At 45.5% G+C, this 19,973-nt stretch overlaps 1 protein-coding gene across 1 annotated transcript; it reads right to left on the bottom strand.

Annotated features, from left to right (window-relative positions):
- Positions 1–9,970: 9,970 nt before the first annotated feature.
- Positions 9,971–19,602, bottom strand: EDN2 (endothelin 2). The gene is made up of 5 exons (XM_078681903.1): positions 19,474–19,602; positions 17,354–17,501; positions 13,774–13,884; positions 12,572–12,670; positions 9,971–11,443 (listed from the first exon to the last, which is right to left on the bottom strand). Exons 1-5 carry the CDS (start codon positions 19,535–19,537, stop codon positions 11,335–11,337), a joined length of 531 nt encoding a protein of 176 aa, XP_078538029.1. The 5' UTR covers positions 19,538–19,602; the 3' UTR covers positions 9,971–11,334.
- Positions 19,603–19,973: the final 371 nt, after the last annotated feature.

The following is a 19,973-nucleotide window of genomic DNA, read 5'->3' as shown; positions in this document are numbered from 1 at the left end:
GATGTTGGTTGAGGTAGGTGGGAACTTAGTTGTGAAGTTCCTTGTAGGCAGGGGTGAGCATCTTGAACTGCCAGCATTTCTGAATGGGGAGCCAGTGTAGTTTTTGGAGAAGAGGTGTGATGTGCATGCAGCAAGGAAGGTTGAGGATTAGTCTGCGTTGGCGTTTTGGATGGTGTGCAGCTTGTGTAGCAGGTGTGCAAAGACGTAGAAGTGGATGACATTGCTGTAGTCCAGTCTGCTTATGATGAGGGCCTGGGTGACCATCTTTCTGGTGTCAGAAGGGAGTCATTTGATGATTTTCCTGAGAATGCTAAGTATGTGAAAGCAGGCGGAGTGATGGCGTTTCTGTGATGTCTCACGGTGAGGTTGGTGTCCAGGATGGCACCCAGGTTTCTGGCAAGATTGGGGGGAGAGGAGGTGGGGCCTAGTACTGTGGGCCATCAGGTGTAGTCCTAGGGTGAGTTATTGTTGCCAAATATCAGTACTTCTGTCTTGTCAAAGTTGAGTTTGAGGTAGTTGTTTCTCGGCCAGTTCACGTTGGCCATGCAAATTTTGAAATTACATGTGCTGGTATCTTCTGAGAGAGATAGATTGAGTTGGGTATTGTCGGTGTAAGAGATGATGTTGAGTCCATGCATTCAAATGATGCTTGCAAGAGGAGTCATGTAAAAACTAAAGAGAGTGGGGCTGAGTGAAGAGCCTTGCGGAACTCCTCAGCAGAGGTCTTTGGGTTATGAGGTGAACAGAGGGAGCTTGACCCGTTGTGTTCTTCCGGTCAGAAAGAAGGCTATCCACTTAAGTGTTGGTCCTTGGATTCCAGTTCCTTGGAGTCTGGAGATGAGTGTGTTGTGATGACTATTTCAAAGCAGTGTTGAGGTCCAGGGGAATGAGTGCAGCAGTGTGGACTTGATCTAGTATGGTGAGAATGTCGTCTGAGGCTGTGATGAGGGCCATCTCAGTTTTGTGGGTGTTGTGGAAACTTGATTGCGAGCTGTCCAGGAGTTCATGCTGTTGAAGATAGTGGGAGAACTGATAGTGAGGTCCTTTCTATGACTTTAGCTGGGATGGGGAGCAGGGAAAAGTGTTGGTAGTTGCTGAGAATTCGGGGTCTGAGGATGGTTTCTTGAGGAGCAGGGTAACTACTGCATGTTTCCAGGCTTGCGGGAAAGTAGCTGTAGTGATGGAGGTGTTAATAACGGTTGTGAGTGCCATGATTATTGTGGGTTTCCCTAGGTTGAAGAACTGGTAGGGACATGGGCCTGTTGGGACCCCCGAGAGGATGGATGCCATTATAGCAGCTGCGTCTTCGTTGGTCAACAGGGTCCACTCAGTGAGTGGGGTGACCTTAGTAGGGTAGGTAGGAGGTGAGATAGGATGTGGCTAAGGGTAGAAGTTCCTATAGATTTGAGATATTTTGTTGAGGAAGAAGTTAGACAGTTGGTTGTAGAGTCCTTATAACAGAGTGATGGAGTTGGAGGTGGCTGCCAGATGAGTAAATTCCTTAACAATGGTGAACAGTTTTTGTATGTTTTGTTGCTGGCTTCAATCCTCTGGGTCAGACCCTACTTCTTTGTCTCTTTCAGTTTGTTTTGCTAGCTCCTGAATGAGGTCTTGTAGACTTTCCTGGAGGCAGGCTCTTGTGACAGTCTCTATTTTCTTTTGAACTGTTTGCATCACCTCTTGGACTTTCTGAGTGGGTCAGTGCAAAAACGTGCATGTTTTGTTTCTTAGTCCTCTTCAGATTGACGTTCATTAGGGGTGCAATGAGGTTGCTGCTGGTGGAGATCCAGATACTGAAACCGTCTATACTTCACCAGGAGTTAAGCAGAACAAATGTAGTGGTGGCAGCATACTGTGTAGTGATCAGTAGGAGTGAAGCTGTGTGCTTAATTCATAATTGGCCTACATCAGATTGGTGTGAAGTGATTCCCACTACTGTGTGTTTAACTTACCCTTGACCTACACCAGATTGGTGTAAATTGCTCCACAGTGCAAAGGTGGTGTATCTGCGCTGGCTGTCTGTGTGCCTGGCATGGGTACAATACATTGATAATGCAGTACTACGTGCATGTTGAATGCCTGCACTGGATGTGAGTGCTACAGTACCTGAAGGATGTAGGACTGTGCAGTGTGTGCAGGACAGACACATGTGCTGGGTGTATGTGTACCTGGGAGTAGAACAATACATGAAGGGTGCAATGTGTGCATATTAAATTTATTTGCTGGATGTATGTGTGCCTATGAGTAGTACAATATGAAGGGTACAGTGCATGCATGTTAACTGCATAAGCTGGATGGATGTGTGCCTATGAGTGGTGTAATACACAAAGGATACAGTGCTGGGCAGTGCACACATTTTAAGTGTAAGTGCTGGATATATGTTTGCCTATGAATGGTACAGTATGTGGAGGGTACAGTACTGAGCAGTGCGCGTCTGTTGTATAAATGTATTGACTGTATGTGTGCCTGCGGATGGTAAAATAATTGGAGGGCTCTGGTTTCCATTTTAGGAGACCCATGACTGCAAGTTGAATCATTGAGAAAAGATCAAGAGGATCACCTTAGTCAGATGTCTTTATAGCCGCATTCATGTAATCTGGGAGGAGCACACCCTTTCCAGGGAAGAGCGAGGCTTCCTCTGTACACTTCAAAGGGTGCTCTTTTATTCAGTGAGAGGTCAAAAGGAAGGGGCCTGGGCTTATCTCAGGAAGGGGCTGATAAAGGAATCATAAAGAGTAGGACTGTGGGCCGTGGGCTAAATTTTTGAAGCACATATCACTGTGACTGACATCCAGGTGTTAACTCTAGTCACTCCCATGGCCTGTGTTGTGGTACTATCATATTTGGAAACACTCCTGCTGTGACAGGCTCCTTTTCCAGAGGAAAAGGGAGCTGGGGAGTTATTGGAAGGAAAACAGCCCGGGGTGCCCGCTGCCCCTATATTAGGGGGACTCCAGGCAGGTCAACAGCTCAGGCCCCATCTCTCCTTCCTGGTTGTACACCCAATGCTGATTCTGTAGGATATATCTCTGCAACTGACCCATGAATTCCTGCCACAGATGGACAGAGACCCCTCCCTAAAATATTACATTGGAAAGTGGCTGGCCTACGGGCAAAGCTTAATATACCTGAGTGGCCAAATATTGTTAGGAGCTATGATATTATCCGGTTTCAGGAAACTTTGGAAATATCTACCTCACTAGTGGATACCTTCCAATGTTTCAGTGTTCCCGCGATTCCATCACGATGTAGGTGCACTTCAGGGGGGTTGGCAATATGGATAAGGGTTGCCTTAGAGGAACATGTTAGATTATTGGAGACTGCGGATAGAATTATCAAGCAATAGTGTTAATGATTAGTGTGAATTTGCATATTATGAATTTTTATAATATTGATTTTATTGGGATCCCAAATACGATGTTTCCCCACTATTTAAATTTATTTCTAAAATGTTAGATGATTTGGCACAATCAGGGCATACCGCATAGCTTTGTTTGGCGGGGGAATTCAATGTTTGTCTCCCTCAGTTGAATGTAACATGTGTAATGTTGACTCTTTCTAATTTGATTTCCAATAGTAATCCATGAGATGTGGAGTCAGCTTCATTTCTTACTCTGCTTGACTTGGTTAATGTTTTAGTAGTTATTAGGCTAAGTGAGTGTACAATCCCCACTTTTCATGGCAGAGGTAGTTCATCTATAATTGATTATATTTATGTCACTCGTAGCTTGGAGAATTTACTTGCTCATGGTTCAGTTGTCACTTCCATCTTTAGAGATCATAAACCTATTGAGATTTCATTATTTATTTGTTTGAAGGATAGGTTTAGGGTGGATGTTGGAGGTCGCAATAATTAGAGGAAATCAGAGGGTGGTGGAGCAGTGTCTAACTATAGAGGCCAATGACGGCTTAGTGGTGGATGCCTATTTCACATTATGTAATAGAGTCAAGACGGCTCTATTGAAGCTTATGCAACATCTGCAGAACTCCCCTAGATGGTTTAACACTAAGGGGCTTATTACGATGTTAGTCGGAGTTGCCTCCGACCAACATCGCCTGGGTCTCGGGCCGACTGACCTCTGTTCGGTGGTTCTGACTGCCTGATTATGATGTGACCAAACACTGTTCGGTCTGATACTCACCTTTCTCTATGGGAGCCTGTGTTTTCAGACGTAAACTAGCTGGAATACAAACCCCGGTAAAGAAATGGGGGGGGTGTGCAAAAACCTGCACCCTGTGGCAGCCACCCCATGGTGCCTGCCACACAGTGCATGGATTTATAGTGGTGCACCCTAGGTACCCCCTCGGCCACCAACTGTAGACTGCAGAAGCAAGACCCCCAAAGTCGCTTTCCGTCAGCCTTTCCGTTTCGGAAAGGCCAGCACGGAAAGTCTTTGGAAAACCGACATTGTAGTTCCAATGGTGGAAACGCTGTCCAGCGGGGATTACAGTGTGGTTCTGACTGGCAGGAAGACTCTGAGAGCAGGTCGGAACCGTGTCGGAAAGACCGACCTGTTCACTATTCGACCGACAACATCGTCATTTGGCAGTCGGACCGCAAAACTTCCGTGTCAGTTGGAAAGCCTCTGACCGTGGTCAGAAAGTTTCTGACTAGCAGTCGGAGGCTTTCCGAATTACATCATAATCGGCCCCTGAGTGTTCAGCAGCAAATCTGGCATTGAGGGCAGCTTGGCCTCTAAACCGAGGGAGCTGGCCCTAGCGGTGAAAATTCATAAGCAATGTAAAGGAATCACCCCCAAAAGACGGCAGGAGGTAATTATGAGTCAATGGGAGATACTAGTACAGGCATTGGTGTCGAATCCCTGCATATCGTTCTGGCTCATTATATCTGAGAAGAAGTGCAAAAACAGGCCCCTCAGTACCATCTAATGCCACATCCATAGCAAACTATGTGAAGAACACTTTAGTAAAATATATGCTCCACCTCCAATGTCGATAACTTTTGACATAGATCTTTTCTTTGTTAAACAGTATCAGGTAACCTTGACGGAAGTGGAAGAAGCTATTAATCAAAGTGCTGGAGGAAAGGTGCCATGGCCTAATGTGTCCCCATCGACTTGATGAAAAGCAAAATTATTTATTACTCTTTACGAATGTTTTTAACAATCTTGTAGATTCTCCACTTCCAGTATCATGGGGCACATCAATTATTGTAACCTTTTTTAAGAAAGGTGACAGATTAGCTCCAAACTTTTATCGCCCTATCCCCTAGATTCATCAAAGTCCCGTTTTGCGAGTCTGTAATAGCGATTATTAAGGAATCGCTATTACAGACTCGCAAAACGGGATTCATGTACAAATCGCAATTTATTTAGCGATTCCTACAGCTTCCTTATTTGCGATTAGCTAATTGCTAATCGCAAATAAGGAATAACTCCCCATTCATTCCTATGGGCCGAATGAATGGGAAGACATATTAATGTGCGAATCGCTATTAGCGATTCGCATTTTGAGTTTGCGATTTCAAGGGTGCAGGGGTGTCCAAAGGACACCCTGTTGCACCCCTGAAATGATATTGGACGCTGGTGTTACGCACACACATGTCCCAAGGACATGTGTGTGTTTAACATACAACTTAGAAAAATGCACTTAAGTGCATTTTTCAAAGTTTCCGCTATTTACCACGAGGTTTGACTTCGCGGTAAATAGCGGCCCAAAATTGCGAATTCACAATTTTTAAATGTTTCATGAATTGCATTTAAGGAATCTCAAATAGAGATTCCTTAAATGCAATTCCTGGCAAAATTGCGAATTCTATAATAGCGATTTTTGCATTTGGGATGATGAATCCCAAATGCAAAAATTGCGCTCGCAAAGGGCCAGATTCTCAGAATCTGGCCCTTTGCGAGCCGATTTTACGTTGATGAATCTGGCCGTAAGTCTTTAATTAATACCACTGTTAACATTTTGGGGAGAACAGTCTATAACAGGATTAGAGAATGGGCTGATGATGAGTCTGTGCTCTACCCCTGTTAGCATGGGTTCAGGTCTAAGTGGGAACTATCGAGCAGTGTCTCAACCTGAACCTGGTTTTTGGAAAGTATACAGTTGCTAAAACATCTCTCTACTTAGCCTTTTTGGACCTGTCATTAGCCTACGACTGTGTGAATCAGACAAAATTGGGGTCTTTGTTTATAGAAGGTGGTTTGGATATTGTTTTACTACAGTTTTTTGCCACATCTACATAATGATATGAGGGCATGGGTATGTAACGGTATGCAAGGTGAAGTATCTGGAGATGTAGGAATACATCTGAGAGTAGGACAAGGATGCATATTAGCTCCCCTTTTATGTATTCTTTATATTAATGAGCTTCATCCTTTTTAGTGCAGTCAACACAAGATGTACCAAAAATTATGGGGAAGCCATTACCGACATTATTATATGCCGATGACGCAGTGCTTATGGCACATACCCAGAGGGCACTACGTCATCTAGTGCAGGCTATTGTGGACTTCATGGCCTCACTCGATCTGCAGACAAACTTTACAAAATCTCATATTATGAAAACACACAATTTGGACAGTGGACCGAAAGCAACCATAGGTATCAATTGCAAAAATTCACCAATTTAGAATCAAGCAATACAAAGTAATACTGTGTGCAATTCTCCAAAAGTACCACCTGTCCAAGAGTACTCCCCTTATACTAGGGGAAACAAAATTAAAAAACCATATCGGTGCTGCACCACTTTTCAGAAGAGTTCAAATTCCTGTGAATAGTAAATGTTAAACGAAGTAATGAAGCAGTTGTGTAAAGAACTAGTTTTTCTCTTCTTTATTAATTCATTCTCTTAAGACAAACAGCCAACGCATTTCGTCCTTAGGCACAGGACTTCTTTCTTCAGGGCATTGAAGATTCTATATAGACCAAAAGGTGTAAATGAATCGGGTAGTAACCTTGAACATCTGCATGGTTTAGCAAAGGTGGCAGTCGCACCAATGCATGGAACACATCTGTTGAGAGAACAGATGATCCAAATGAATAAGGAGAAAAAATCCAAATGTGCATCCAAATTCTTTGTATGTTTTAGAGATGGCCAGCAGTTATTATAATAAGCGTGGTATGATAGCCACAATGTGTGCTGCTAATTAGCAATCTGCGCTCCCTTGGACATATCCAGAGCTTGACAAGTGTACTTAGTGATACGTCGCGACATCTTATGGCACATTTTCCTCGCAGTTCGAGTTGTAGGGCGGCAGGAGAACGCCGAACAACATGCGGCGAGACACTTCATATAATTAAGTACACTTTTCCATATCTCGGTGTGTTTTTCAAGGCGATCTTGGTCGGCTAATACTGCACACCACAAAATTTGCAATGGCCAATGGTTCTTTGTGTAGCCTTCCCCAACCTGCAGGGGGTGGCTCCCTTAAGCCTCCTCCCCAAATTTACAAGGCGCAATGCGTACCCATCGATATGTATGGCGCCCAGGTTGGGTTTCTAATTGTAAGGCTATACAATTTGAGGAAAATAGATTCTGCAGAAAACATTTGTCTGTTACCATTTCGGTCAATCAGTGCTCCATTTTACCTTGTTCTGCAAATTTTATGTAAAGTATACACTGTTGTTTTTAATCCCAGTTTTCAAAGTATTGATCAATGTAGGCCCCCTTTCAGACTTCTAATGACCTTGTCCAACGCTGAAATTGTCTTGTATGTCAGGGCTTTTTGAAAACCTGTTGTGCAAGCTCTAGGTCTATGTTGTCTTAAAATTATTTTAACATATGTTGTTATGTTTTAGCTTTAACTATTGCTTGACCTATTATTCGGAATTATGAATTATATTTGATGCAATGTTTTATGTGCTTCTTTGAATGTCATTATACTTCAGAATAAAGCTATTTATTGATTGAGTCAATGGGAAATAACCATGACTGCTAACCCAGAGCCCCAACTCCAGGGAAGGGCTGTGTAATTGTTTGTGGATCTCGTATTTTCCTTTGTGCGAATAGTGGTAGAAAAGAAAATACTTTTCAATAAAAGTATATGGCTGGACAATGATTTATTACTGCTGCTGCACACATGTTGAGTTGTGAGCGTTTTTTCTCTATTCTGTCTCCACACTGACAGAGACTTGGATTTCTCGGACCATTCATACCAGACAATCAAATGCAGAAGGGATACTTGGCTCAGTTAGTAAGTCGGCCCCAGGAAATCAGGAGTAAAAAGCCTGAACTTCCACGTTTGGCCCAAGTAGCCTCTGCCTACCATGTGGTACTCTGAAAGGTGTTCTGACACCAACCAACTCACAAAAAGTCTTCTGACCGTCCAAAATACAGCTGCAGGACTGGTCCTCAACCTCCCACACTGGTCTCATGTCGCACCACACCTAAGGGAAATGGCTCCACACCACACTGGCTCCCTATACACCAGCATGACCGGTTCAAGCTCCTCACAGACACATACAAAGCACTACACAACATGGGCCCTAGCTACCGGAACAGCCATGTGTGATTCAACCAACCCATTAGGCACCTCTGATATCTCACTAGCCACGTATTACGCAAAAGCAGAGTAGGTTGTTGTTCCTTCTCTCACATCACTCCTAAAGCGTGGCACAGCCTCCCACACCACATTAACGCTTCATCACTTCTTGAATTCCGCAAGAAACTGAAGACCTGGCTTTTCGAGAAGGGCCTCTCGAGGCAAGCTACACATTCCTGCAAAGTGCTAGAATACCCTCACAGGTGATAGGATGCTATAAAAATCTACATAACACCTTTTGTCACTTCATTTAGTATTGGTTTGTGTTGGTTAATGTGAAATTAAAATTAGCTTGATCCTGCTAAATAACTTTGTAGTGAATTAAGTGCATGGATGGGTGCACCAAAGGATTTTACCGGTTTTCGTTTGGCTGGGTGGTTGATTACCTGTTGTTGCTCACAGGGGAAACAAATTCTACCTGCTTCAATACACCCTGTAGACAAAATATTTAAAAAAACATATCTGGAAGACCAGTCCATTCTTATTTTTCATTTTATTACAAAGTAAAGGTTTTGTATATAAAATATTTTCATAGGTTAAATAAATATGGGCAAGCTCACCGCATAACTTGCAATAAATTATTAAATTCTGTTAATTTACATATAAATAGATAAAAACAGTAGCATTCAACACCGCTGGACAGGAGGTGCTCGCGAGAAGCACAGCAGTGGACTGTGTACGTTAAAAAAATGTGCAAAGTTTTAGAGGACATTTTTTGCTTGTCAGTTACAAAGGTTCAGTCATCTCTTCATTAACCCCCACCCATACTCCCTTACACACAAACTTTTTGGAAGGCAGCACTAGAAGTTTCATTATAGATGTGCCCTAAAACAAAATTACAAATCAGTGCTGAGAGTAGCTTAATGGCTCCCTTGGTACCAGTGAAAACTTCACAGGCTCATTGACCTATAGGGAAAGCAGGGACGTTCTCTCATAGGGCTGGGTCAAATATGATGGTCCTATCCAAGCGTTACACAGCTTGACATATCTGGGGACCTTGGGCAAATCAAGTAATCGTTGTGTTCGATTTCTCATGTATGTGTGCAGTGGGATTCCTTGGACACCGACTCATCGCATCACTAGTAATGCTACTATGAGAAAAGCTCCATATTGGTCTTTGCTCTTGCACTGGGTGGGGTATCTGCCCATCGAGAGGTGTGTAAAGTGACAGAGAACGTTCCTTTTTTCCCTTCTTTACCTAAGTTCGGCCAAGTTTGGATGCTTTTAAGTTCAGAAAATAACTGAATGCTCCAGAGATATGACCGCTGTCATACTCACTCGAACATTTGTCACTCACAAGTCCCTGGATTGGATACATTTTACCATAAAATGCACTACGAGGCACTCAGAAACCTCTCAGAGGTCTCGGATTTCTGAGGTTTATACTTCTAGCAGCAATTTGGAAGCAGGTACTTCCTTCTAATCTCCCCACCTAGCCCCCCCCCCCCCCCCCCCCCGGCCAACTCATCTTCCTCTCAACAGACAACCATACTTTATGTTATCATACAAAAATGCAGTCTACATCAGTGCTGTGTGTCCTAAGTGCCAGGAGACACTGGTGATCAACCCCACCCCCTCCTGTCTCTTTACCCCACACCCCTAAGCGTCACACTGCATGAGTGACAACCAGAGGTAGAGACATGGCTGTCCTGTGTTTTACCCCCTCCAACCACCACCAGAAGCTCTTTGAATGGTTGTGCTTTTAAAGGGCATTGAAATGTGTGCACAGTCACCCCACATGTCAGGCATCACCTGATATGTGACTGACATTGCCCCAACCCCACAGGACTTTCAGAGGCAGCAGATAGTCTTCAGCCAGATTGGTCTATACCATGACCACCCAACCCATAGTCAAGAAAACAAGCTCCAGTTGCATGCATTTCCTGAATTCGGAACTGACTGGGCAGCATATCTCATGGTTCTTGTTCAAAGAAAAAAAACAGAGGAAATGCAATGAATTGCACAAACAAGACATTGACCAAAAGTCCAGTATTCCTTCCTATGCATCAGTAAAAAAAGAGGTCCTTGGCTCCCAAAGCCATCTTGGGGGCCACCAGTCCTTAATGTCTGTGTTGAGTCAAAACAGACATGGAAGCTTAAGGGTCCTTGGTGGCTAATAACCACTGCACTGGCACACCAAGACTGGGAAATCCACCTGCTCAGTCCACGTGCTGAAGGCTGACCACCATTTGCTGTGAGTCTGTAATTCACAATACATGGCTCGCGAGGTAGCATCCTAGATGAACCTATTTTTTGGCTGAGATGCAAGAAATCTTTGACTAATGCCAGTGCATTGATATAGCGTGAGAGAACCCGTCTTTGTTTGCTACACCACCAAAGTCACAATTCCTCATTCGGAGGGGTGCTAGTACTTTTAGAGCTAGCAAAGGCACAGATATTTTTAGAATCCTTTGTTCCAATTCCAAATTTGGTCAGATACACAATATAGTGTAAAATCAGATACTTCCATTTTCCAAAACGCTCCCTGCCACACAGATTGCTCTGAAAATGAGTTCTTCCCATGAACCCATTGGGACATCCTGCTGATGTCCACCAAATGCCTGGTTCTCAACTTGCAGATCTTTAAAGAGTCAAAGAGGCTGCTGCTTATCGGTGGGGATCCTACACTCCTCTGTCACACGTGCCATCACGGTGCAGGTAATCAGTAGCGGCTAGCAGATCCACCACTCTTGCACTTCTTCTGCTTGCCTTCCTGGCTCGGTGTTGTATCCAAGGCTGCTTTCCCTTCTCGTTGCCTGCATGCTCCTCTGAAGTCCCAGGCGGAATGCAGAACATTTTGCATAATAGGGGGTGGTTTCGGCACCTCCTATCTTCTCTTCTTCCACACACTGTTCCTCCATGGCAGCTCGCTGAGGGATCGCCTCCTTACATTGTGTCGCCATCTTGCGTGCACAGAATTGGAAAAAGCAATATCCCTGAAAAAGAAGATTCAAAAGGTCAGTGTATGCTCTTCAGTGGAACAATCAGTCTTAAATCCCTCAAACAGATGTGGGATCCATTGGTCAGTTTGTTTCCTTCACGCCATCTCTACTCTTCTAGGGGCTACATCCCTTCAAAGTTGAGTAGATTTCAGCAGTCATCATATAGTCTTTGCCAATCATCTAGTGAGTCAAAGGTTAAGCTATTTAGTATCCTGATAGGTTCAAATCTGATTGGTTACTGACAGTGTGTGGCAGATTGGTGTGCCTGCACCAAGACTGTCAGATCACTGTCCATAAACCTCCTCTGAGGCAACGCATTTGCCCCCACGGTGATGTATTGAAGAAACAGCCCCAGGGACCCACATGTAACTCCTCGCTAAAGCCACCCTAGAGACAGGACACCAAAGTAAGGACTGAAATCTGCAGAGAACTGTGAGAAGGCAATGGAAAAGGGATAGACTATAATTTGCCAGAATACCTTACCTATGTCCTAGCTTGGTTCGAGAGGGTTTATTGTTGGTGCCTTAGGAAGGTGAGCACCCTCAGCGTGGCCTTTCCTAAAGTCTAGGTTTGATTCCTTATCAAGGACTTGCCTAAGATCTAGGTATGGTGTTTGAGTAAAGCTTTCCCTCAGTGCTAGGCTTAGTCCTCAGAAAGGCCAATGCTCTGTCCTGGAAAAGGTGTTTTCTTAGGTGTAAGCTTGGTTTCTGAGCAAGGTTATCCCTGAGACCTAGCCTCTGTTACTGACTGAGGAAGGTCTTGCCTACGGACTAGGATCGGCTAGTTCAGCCCTCCATGGGGGAACCAAACCATACATTTCAGAATGTCTTGTCTGGGGATTTTACTCGGCTCCTCCGGAAAACCTTGCAAGGAGCCTGATATGTGGCTCCCTTGGAAGGCCCACCGATGCTTAGGCCTTGCTCTTTTTCTGGGGCACAGATAGCGCTTCTGCTGCACTCCCTTGTCTGCCGCTGGTCTTTCTCCCCCTTGCCCTTCAGGAGTTTTTACACGGACCGCAGTTGCCTCTTACTCCCCCACCCGACCAACTCATCTGAGACATTTCTGTGCCAAGCCCCTGGCGTCAGCACAGACCCTCTGCTCCATCGACCTCAAGATGCTCACCTGAGAACTCTCAGGAGCTTTGCTCCTCCGCCCGGCAGCGTGTCTCGTCTTCCCGCCGTCTCTGCCTGTCCATTGGGCTCTGCAGTGTTCGTGACGCCGCTGGAGAATGGAAAACACAACATGTGAGCTAATGCGAGCTTCAGGCCTGGCAGCAACGAGAGAATCCAACAACAACATGCAACCCGGTGCCAGAAGCTGCCACAGTTAACTGTCAGGGAAAGGTTACGCTTTATGGCTGTGGTGCTTTACAGCGTGTTTATGGCTCTGGTATTTTCATGGCATAATCAACATTGACTTTTATTTCGACACCTCTCCACCCGTGGGAGCTTGTACAGGAGAAAAACACTTAGCAGAAAGGAATGCAATTTACAGCGATAAAGTCATCCTCTGCCACACCCTGGCACGGCATCACCTGCAGCCGGCTGGTGCCAGGCCTCTGCCCCGCAGGCGGATCCCTCTAACTGCAGGCAGGAGCCATCCCTGGGAGGAAGGGTTCATTCCGGGCAAGGGGGGGAGGGGCGGCCTGAACTGCTGATGGGGTTCGCCTTGCAATATCCAAAATATTGAGTGATTGAGGCGCTGGGCAAACTAGCAATCCCATCGAAGCACTGAAGAGCTACTTAGTCAGTGCAGCCTAGTTCAAGGTGAAACCATCACCCTGGATTAATTGAACAGCAGCTGACGCTGGCAACGTGAAGTCTGTGCACGCTGCAGTACCAGCATGCCTTGGGGAGTACTGTCTCGTGACACAGCACTGTCTTACTAGTGCTAATGAAAGCCTATACAGTATGCAATAATAACATACAACTCAAAAACGGGAGATATATTGAGAAACGTTAGAAAGAAAATAAGAAATAGCTTGAGAGAAAGACAAAAAAAGAAAGAAAACTTGGAAAAAGTATAAAAAAAGAAACACAAATAGGAGGGATGAATCAGCAAGTGCAAGTGAGTTAAGGAAGTCCACAATACAGGGAAAGTGGCAGCATGAACGCTAAAAAAAAAAAGACGTGAGAGAACCAGAAAACGTGACATTAAAGAAACGGGACGAGAAAAATATCGCATAGTACTAAAACATAAGGGATCCATAGTGAGAAAGGGCAGACTGAAAGAAAGCGACAGAGCGTAAAATGTGAAAAGAAAGAGAGGTTTTAAACGAGAGTGGAGCAATTTCCCTGTTGAGATATGTAGACACAAGTACCCACCTGTGGCAAAACGCAGAGCACGAGGTGTCGTCGGCGCTGGCGCATGCGCACCTGCTGAGGGCGCGCTTGCGGCGCTTCGTCGGGTTGCCCAGGCCATATGGACTGGTCTGCCTGTGGAAACACAAGTGGAGGGAGGAACATGAGAAAAACGGACCAGATCCCATAAGCGAATGCATCGATCCTATGCAGTCATACCAGGCCTGCAGCCATAAACCCTGCTCAAGCCCTGCACCCCTGCCAATTAAACTCTGCCCTCCTTTCAACGCCGTTTATGACACCAATTAAAATATCTGTACAGCACTGGCCCAGAAACAGAGAAGAGTCCTTGGCCGCTCACCACAGCACCTCTGTCACTTATTGCCACTTATTTGTCTAGCGGTTCATACCAGTAAGTCAAGTTTACAAGTCGCAGGTCGCCATTTAACTCCCTGGCGAAGGCGAGGCTAGAGCAGGCCAGGTACCACTGAATACCAGCCCTAGTTTTAAAATACCAAACTGCAAGCATACGCGGTACCTTATGTTAATCAAGCGTTTCAAAGCCTTTTCAGAGGTAAAAAGTGCTATACAGATTGAAGTATAATACAATATAAATGCAGTGCAATTCAATGGAAAGTATTTAGCATTTCCTCAAAAATACTGTTTTCAGATATTGTTACAAACTGTCAGAATTTGAATAAACGATGATTGACAATATCAGTCCTGATACCTTAAACCCTCTTATTCAAATAACGTGCTATAATCTGAACCTAGCGCATACATATTTTGATTGTATCATTTAAATCTCATATAAATATATCATACAATCTGTTGACCCCACCTTATAGCCACACCACCGCACTTCTCAGAATCGCTGAGGCAGAAACTGCGAGTATGCATATGTACAATGTTCTAGCGGCTCGTTTCAGGGGTCACCCCTAGGCGCTATTTCCTGACCCATGGTCTCACCGCAGATAGCCTGTGTGTTTGTTTTTGTACTGTGAGGCATCGATTCATTTTAAATATTTAGCCGGGCAATCACATTTTGAGAAACTGGCGAAGTTTTGCCATTTTGTCTGAAATCGAAAGTAGATTGAAAAGTCCGTGTTTTTCTTCTGCATAAAAAAAACCGATTCAGGCGGCTCTCTTGGCGGCGGCCCTGGTTCAGCACCCGCTCGCAGTCCAGGCATTTTAATCTCCACTCTGAGTCACACGAACACACAAAAAGATGCCTTGACGCTGAGACACGCCGAGATTTAAAAATAGCCTCCCCTTCTGAAGAAAGAGCGCGTCTCCTCCCTCCAGCCGGTGACAGCAACCGCTCTGAGCTAATATTTGCGCTCTTCTGGACGCGGCCTGTAGTAAACATCGCCCAACCTCCGAGTAATCCCCTCCCTGCGCCGCTGCTAGGCAGGGCGCACTAATAACCAGCCTGCTGACAGCGACATAAAAGAGCTGCTCACGGACCCGATTAAATTACTTTATTACTATCATTAATTCGTGTCTGGGCACCTCTGTACCGAACTGTAATAGAAAAAAAGAACCCAGCCAGCAGTGCGGGAGGAGGATGCGCTGCTATTGAGAAATGTAGGGGTTTAGACAGCAGGTAGGTGGAGTTGCTCAGTGAGCTAAGTGCATGCGGAGGATAAGATTAAATCCGAATTGGGAGCAGTCTTTTGCTATGTAAAATGCGGTTGTGTGTAAAGGACACGTACTAGCTAAAAATAGCAAATCCATTTATTTGAAACTCTTTCAGGTGCAAGTTGATGGATCCCAGCTCTGCGTAATTGCTGCATACTTTCTGTGCCGGGAAAAAAGTTACGTTTCAGCTTTGAGTGTGTTTTTGTTTTGTCTGCACGCAGAGCACATTCCGAACAGCAGGTGGCAGGATGTACCAGGAAGTTTTGCAGAGTCACGCTGCACATACGTATTGGAGGCTTTGCATTCTACAAAGTCCTCAGTTTAGCTATGGCAGCTTTGGCGGGTAAGAATATCACAAGCCCAGAACCAGCCTCGTTTTTTTTGCTATTTTTAAGTAAAAACCAATGGAAACTGGAATGCGAATGCTTGAATGAGAGAACATTTACAAAACAAGTTCACGCGATGTCTGCTAGACAGACACTAAAAACAGACTGAGTGGAGTGGTTGGTGGTTAAACGAAACCATTAGGAAGGGACCAGGCACCATTTTAAGATGGGGTCAAAGCTGTTCTTTAAAGGCACGTGGTGTCTGGGAGAGGTGTGGCAGACCTCAAGTGCAAGTAGTGGGCCATGGAAAGGGTTGCAACATCCCCCTCACATATACTAAATCAGGCCGCACAAACCTCTCACCCTTCGCATGGCGATGGAGTGAGAACTTAATAGGAAAACAGGTGATGTACAAAACTTTGCTTTTGGCATTTTTAAAAGCTTGTTGATTTTTCTGGCGTAATAGTTCTGACGTTCTATGACACAACATTTAAACTACAAAGTAAATGATAATTAGGGAATGTGTCCACAAGAGAGAATGATTAGGGGCCGAGGGGGGTCATCTTGTAAACTATATAACTGGTTTCTTGCCAAACCGGTACTTTGGATTGTTATCCCTCCAAAAGACAATGCTCTCCCCTTTATCATGTTTTATTCCAAATTATTTGTTGCAATGAGTTACATTTTTGATATTTCTATATACCTTGGCTCGGATCTTTATTCTTTTCTGTTTCTGTTAGCTATTCCTATGATTGTTTGCTTACGCCTTCAGAGATCTTAACTTGAAAAGCGAGCCTTGGGCTCACCCTGGCTGCCAAAGCTTGCGCTCAGAGCTGCATTTGCGCTAGGTCTGATTACTCTATATTGTGCTAGTTTTGCCAGACTTTAATAGTCTTTAGTCATTCCCCATCCATTGTCTTCCTTCCTTGTCTCATAAAACCCCTACGTTTAGTGAATGTATAGAGCGCAGCAGACTGACCGCTGGGGACGTAATATACTAATAGTCCAACTTGAAAACGTTAGACCACAAAACGCTGTGGTCTGTTCACAAGAGCGCCCGGAAAAACGCATTTCTTCAAAGTTGAAGTTTTGCACGCTGATGCAATTTTGTAGAAAACAAACGCTGGTTTGTATCCAGAATGCATTTGATTGAAGTGTGTTTTCATTGGCTTGGAATATCATCGCTAACAAGCAAACAGAGGAATTTGGAGCAGTCTGCGGCTTGCCACCCTTGCTCGGGCACTACTGGGGAAACAGGTGAGCTGTTGCTTTGTTTGCTCTTTACTGTGAGCCCACACGGGTCTCCTGCCTGGCGCTGGTGCTTATCCTGCCAGCAGACCCCCTTTTAAGCCCTGACACCGAACATTGAACACAAGCAAGGCTGTAGCAAACTGGAGTCCACATAGGACCTATGTGTTATGTTATATGCATCTGTACAGCGCTTTGCTCGTATTTGTATTGTAATATAGCGCTTTCAAACATGTTAGCTCGCTAAGACTTTGGATTACGAACCTTTGGACGGTACACCTAGTGTTCCCTTGTATACTAAAACCATCAGCTGTCGCAGTGCGCGTTAGGAAGGGGTTGCACAAGCATGCACCTCAGGAGGGGGTAGGCACGGGGGCGCTGGCACTCACCCAGGGGTGTTGACCCAGATGATGTCCAGGTGGCAGAAGTAGATGCATTCCTTGTCCAGCCAGTTGTTGCAAGAACACCTCTTGGTGCGCAGGTGTCTGGCGCCGCCGGCGGGGTCCGGCTTCGCTTCCGGGAAGGGGCTCCCTTTACCTGTGCAAGGGAAGAAGGAGGTACGGGTCACGTGATGCGATCTAGACATTCTGCACCGAGGAGCCCTCGCGAGGCCGGCAGTGCAAGGGATGTGAAGCATCTTACGCACAGAGATCCACGCAGCGCACAGAAGACAGCGATAATGCATAGAAAGACGGGAAACTAAATACACGACATGGTTGTTCCCCGCGTCCAATCAACCTGGACACCTTCTTACGTGCACATCAGGCAACATGGCACTTCATAAGGGGACGCAGCTTAAAGTATTGCACATTAACACAACACACCATCTTCTCTTTATGAAAGCATACGTTCACCCATTTCTAGTATCATGTATCAGTGAAAAATAGATCGGGGCTCAACCATATCGGAATATGTTTATATCAATTCACACACGCCACCCCCACACACAAAGTTTACCGGCACCCGCTTTAGTGCATTTTATATTAGTGCACTCAAATAAGCACAGATAGATCAGTATAGGTTGAGTGCGTGTAGATGCAGTCGTCACATTCACGAATAGCCCCAGCCGCCTCTCTGCAGGTGCACAAACTCACTTCACCCTAAACTAAGGATCATGTCTCCATTTCTACACTTGTTCACTCAGCTTCGGTTGTGTGCACCTCTATTAAACACATTGCACAGTCTTTATCGGTTTACAGTCTAATGTGTGTTTTTTTCTCCATAGGATTTTTCAATGGATAGACACATTGCTCAACTCAGTGCTTTAAATACAAGAGTTTAAAATACTCAATATATGGGCAAACATAAAAAACGAGAACACCGATGGTTGAATTGCACTCAATCCACGTGGCATTTCATAACTGACCCCTTTTTAACACTGTCAGAAAGCAAACATGCGCACTAATCCAATCCCGGCTTTCCCCATTGAGCACATTTTTTGATCCTGCGCAAACCGCGCGGTACCCCTACATTTAAATCCCTATTCTGCAAAACCTGGCCGTAGAAACTGGCTTAAAACGGGTAGTAAGTGCTCACCAAAAATGGATGTATACAAGTGGCACCTGTAGGAGTGACTGAGGCGTGACTATAACCTGCCATGCTACTGACTCGGCCCTAGATCTTCGGGCCATTCAGGGGAGCAGTCTGTCGAGCTCAGTTTGCAAATTACAAGCTTAAAGCAAAACGAAACCTTTGCTAAAGGTGCAAACACCCCGCGGAGCCACTTTAAACGATCACAGATAAACAACATACATTACACTGCAAAAGTATTTGAATGCATATACAGTCCACTTAGAAAGACTTGGCTGTACATAAATACATTGTCCGTACGCTCAAAACTAACGCGGCTTCCTTACTGTTTTACTGGTGAACCAGCATTCGGAGATCGATCTATCTATCTATCTATCTATCTATCTATCTATCTATCTATCTATCTATCTTGTTATATAACGCACTCAGCCTCATTGCCATCTCATCATATGCATAGATATGCACCGATCCCATGTATAATAGCTGTTCCAGGGCTCCTGATGCTCACACCCCAACATTTATCTTTGGAAGGCGCACTAATGCTCCTGGCACCCCTTAACCTATGGAAAACATGTTTGCCTGCAGTGCCACTGGCTAGCACATGTGAATGTATTTATGCATTTCTATGCCCGCTATGCACTTATTTATACGTGCCATGTATGCTTGAGATGCATCTGCGCACAGCAGCACCACATGGTTGGTATGTATGCATGCAGTGCCCCTGCCACCTACTCATTGAGGTCATGTATCATGCATGTAGCGCCTCCAAAACCACTAAACATAGCCACTATCTATGAATGCACGCGGTGCTCTTGTCCCGGCCCAGGTATACATGCTCCCAGCACCCTTCTTCATGCATGCCATGTGTGCATAAAGAGTCCCGGCGCCAGCCACCCCTCCGAAGGATACATGATTTGACCCTGCTCCCAGAATCCCCCATTAACGAGGCATGCATGCAAGAAGCGCCATTGAAGCTCACCTTCTTCCAGCACGATGCAGAGCACCACGGCGATGGAGAGGACGCAGGCCGGTCTGTGCGCCATGTCCTGTGTGTGGCTCGGGTAATCCAGGGGGAGAGTGCAGGTGCAGCGTCCTCTGGGCGCGCGGAGCTGCTAATGCTCTGTGCAGATCGTGGCACGCGCTGGGCTTTTAAAGGCAGCGGCTGGGTCCCGCCTCCCGCGCTGGCCACGCCCACCCGCGCGTGGCGAAGGTTCTGCATTCCGAGGCTCGGGCCCGGGCTGTGCACTGCCTGCTCCTGAGTCCCACCGGCGACTCCCTGCTCCGCGCTGGCACATGCCAGGGGGGCACCGGGCGTAAAAACCACCGCCTCCAACTAGGACAGACCCATTACAATCATCGACTGCTGGTGTCTCTGAAAGGACAGCAGGGCCGGGAGAGATTGAGTCAGTCAGGGCCTCTGAGAGGCTGAGAGGGCAGGGGAAGACGCAATCACACTGCAGACTAATGCCTCTAAAATGT

This window comes from Lissotriton helveticus, chromosome 3_1 (genome assembly GCF_964261635.1).
Source record: "Lissotriton helveticus chromosome 3_1, aLisHel1.1, whole genome shotgun sequence".
In the NCBI taxonomy this organism is placed as follows: Eukaryota; Metazoa; Chordata; class Amphibia; order Caudata; family Salamandridae; genus Lissotriton; species Lissotriton helveticus.
This window is presented reverse-complemented; position numbering and strand designations above follow the sequence as displayed.

Bases quoted from the DNA above. Each gene is read 5' to 3' on its own strand.
- EDN2 (XM_078681903.1), bottom strand. From the start codon at position 19,537: ATGGCGCACAGACCGGCCTGCGTCCTCTCCATCGCCGTGGTGCTCTGC. The intron at 17,502-19,473 runs GTGAGCTTCAAT...TCCCTTGCACAG, and splicing joins CTGCATCGTGCTGGAAGAAG to GTAAAGGGAGCCCCTTCCCG. The intron at 13,885-17,353 runs GTGAGTGCCAGC...GTGTTTCCACAG, and splicing joins ATCTGGGTCAACACCCCTGG to GCAGACCAGTCCATATGGCC.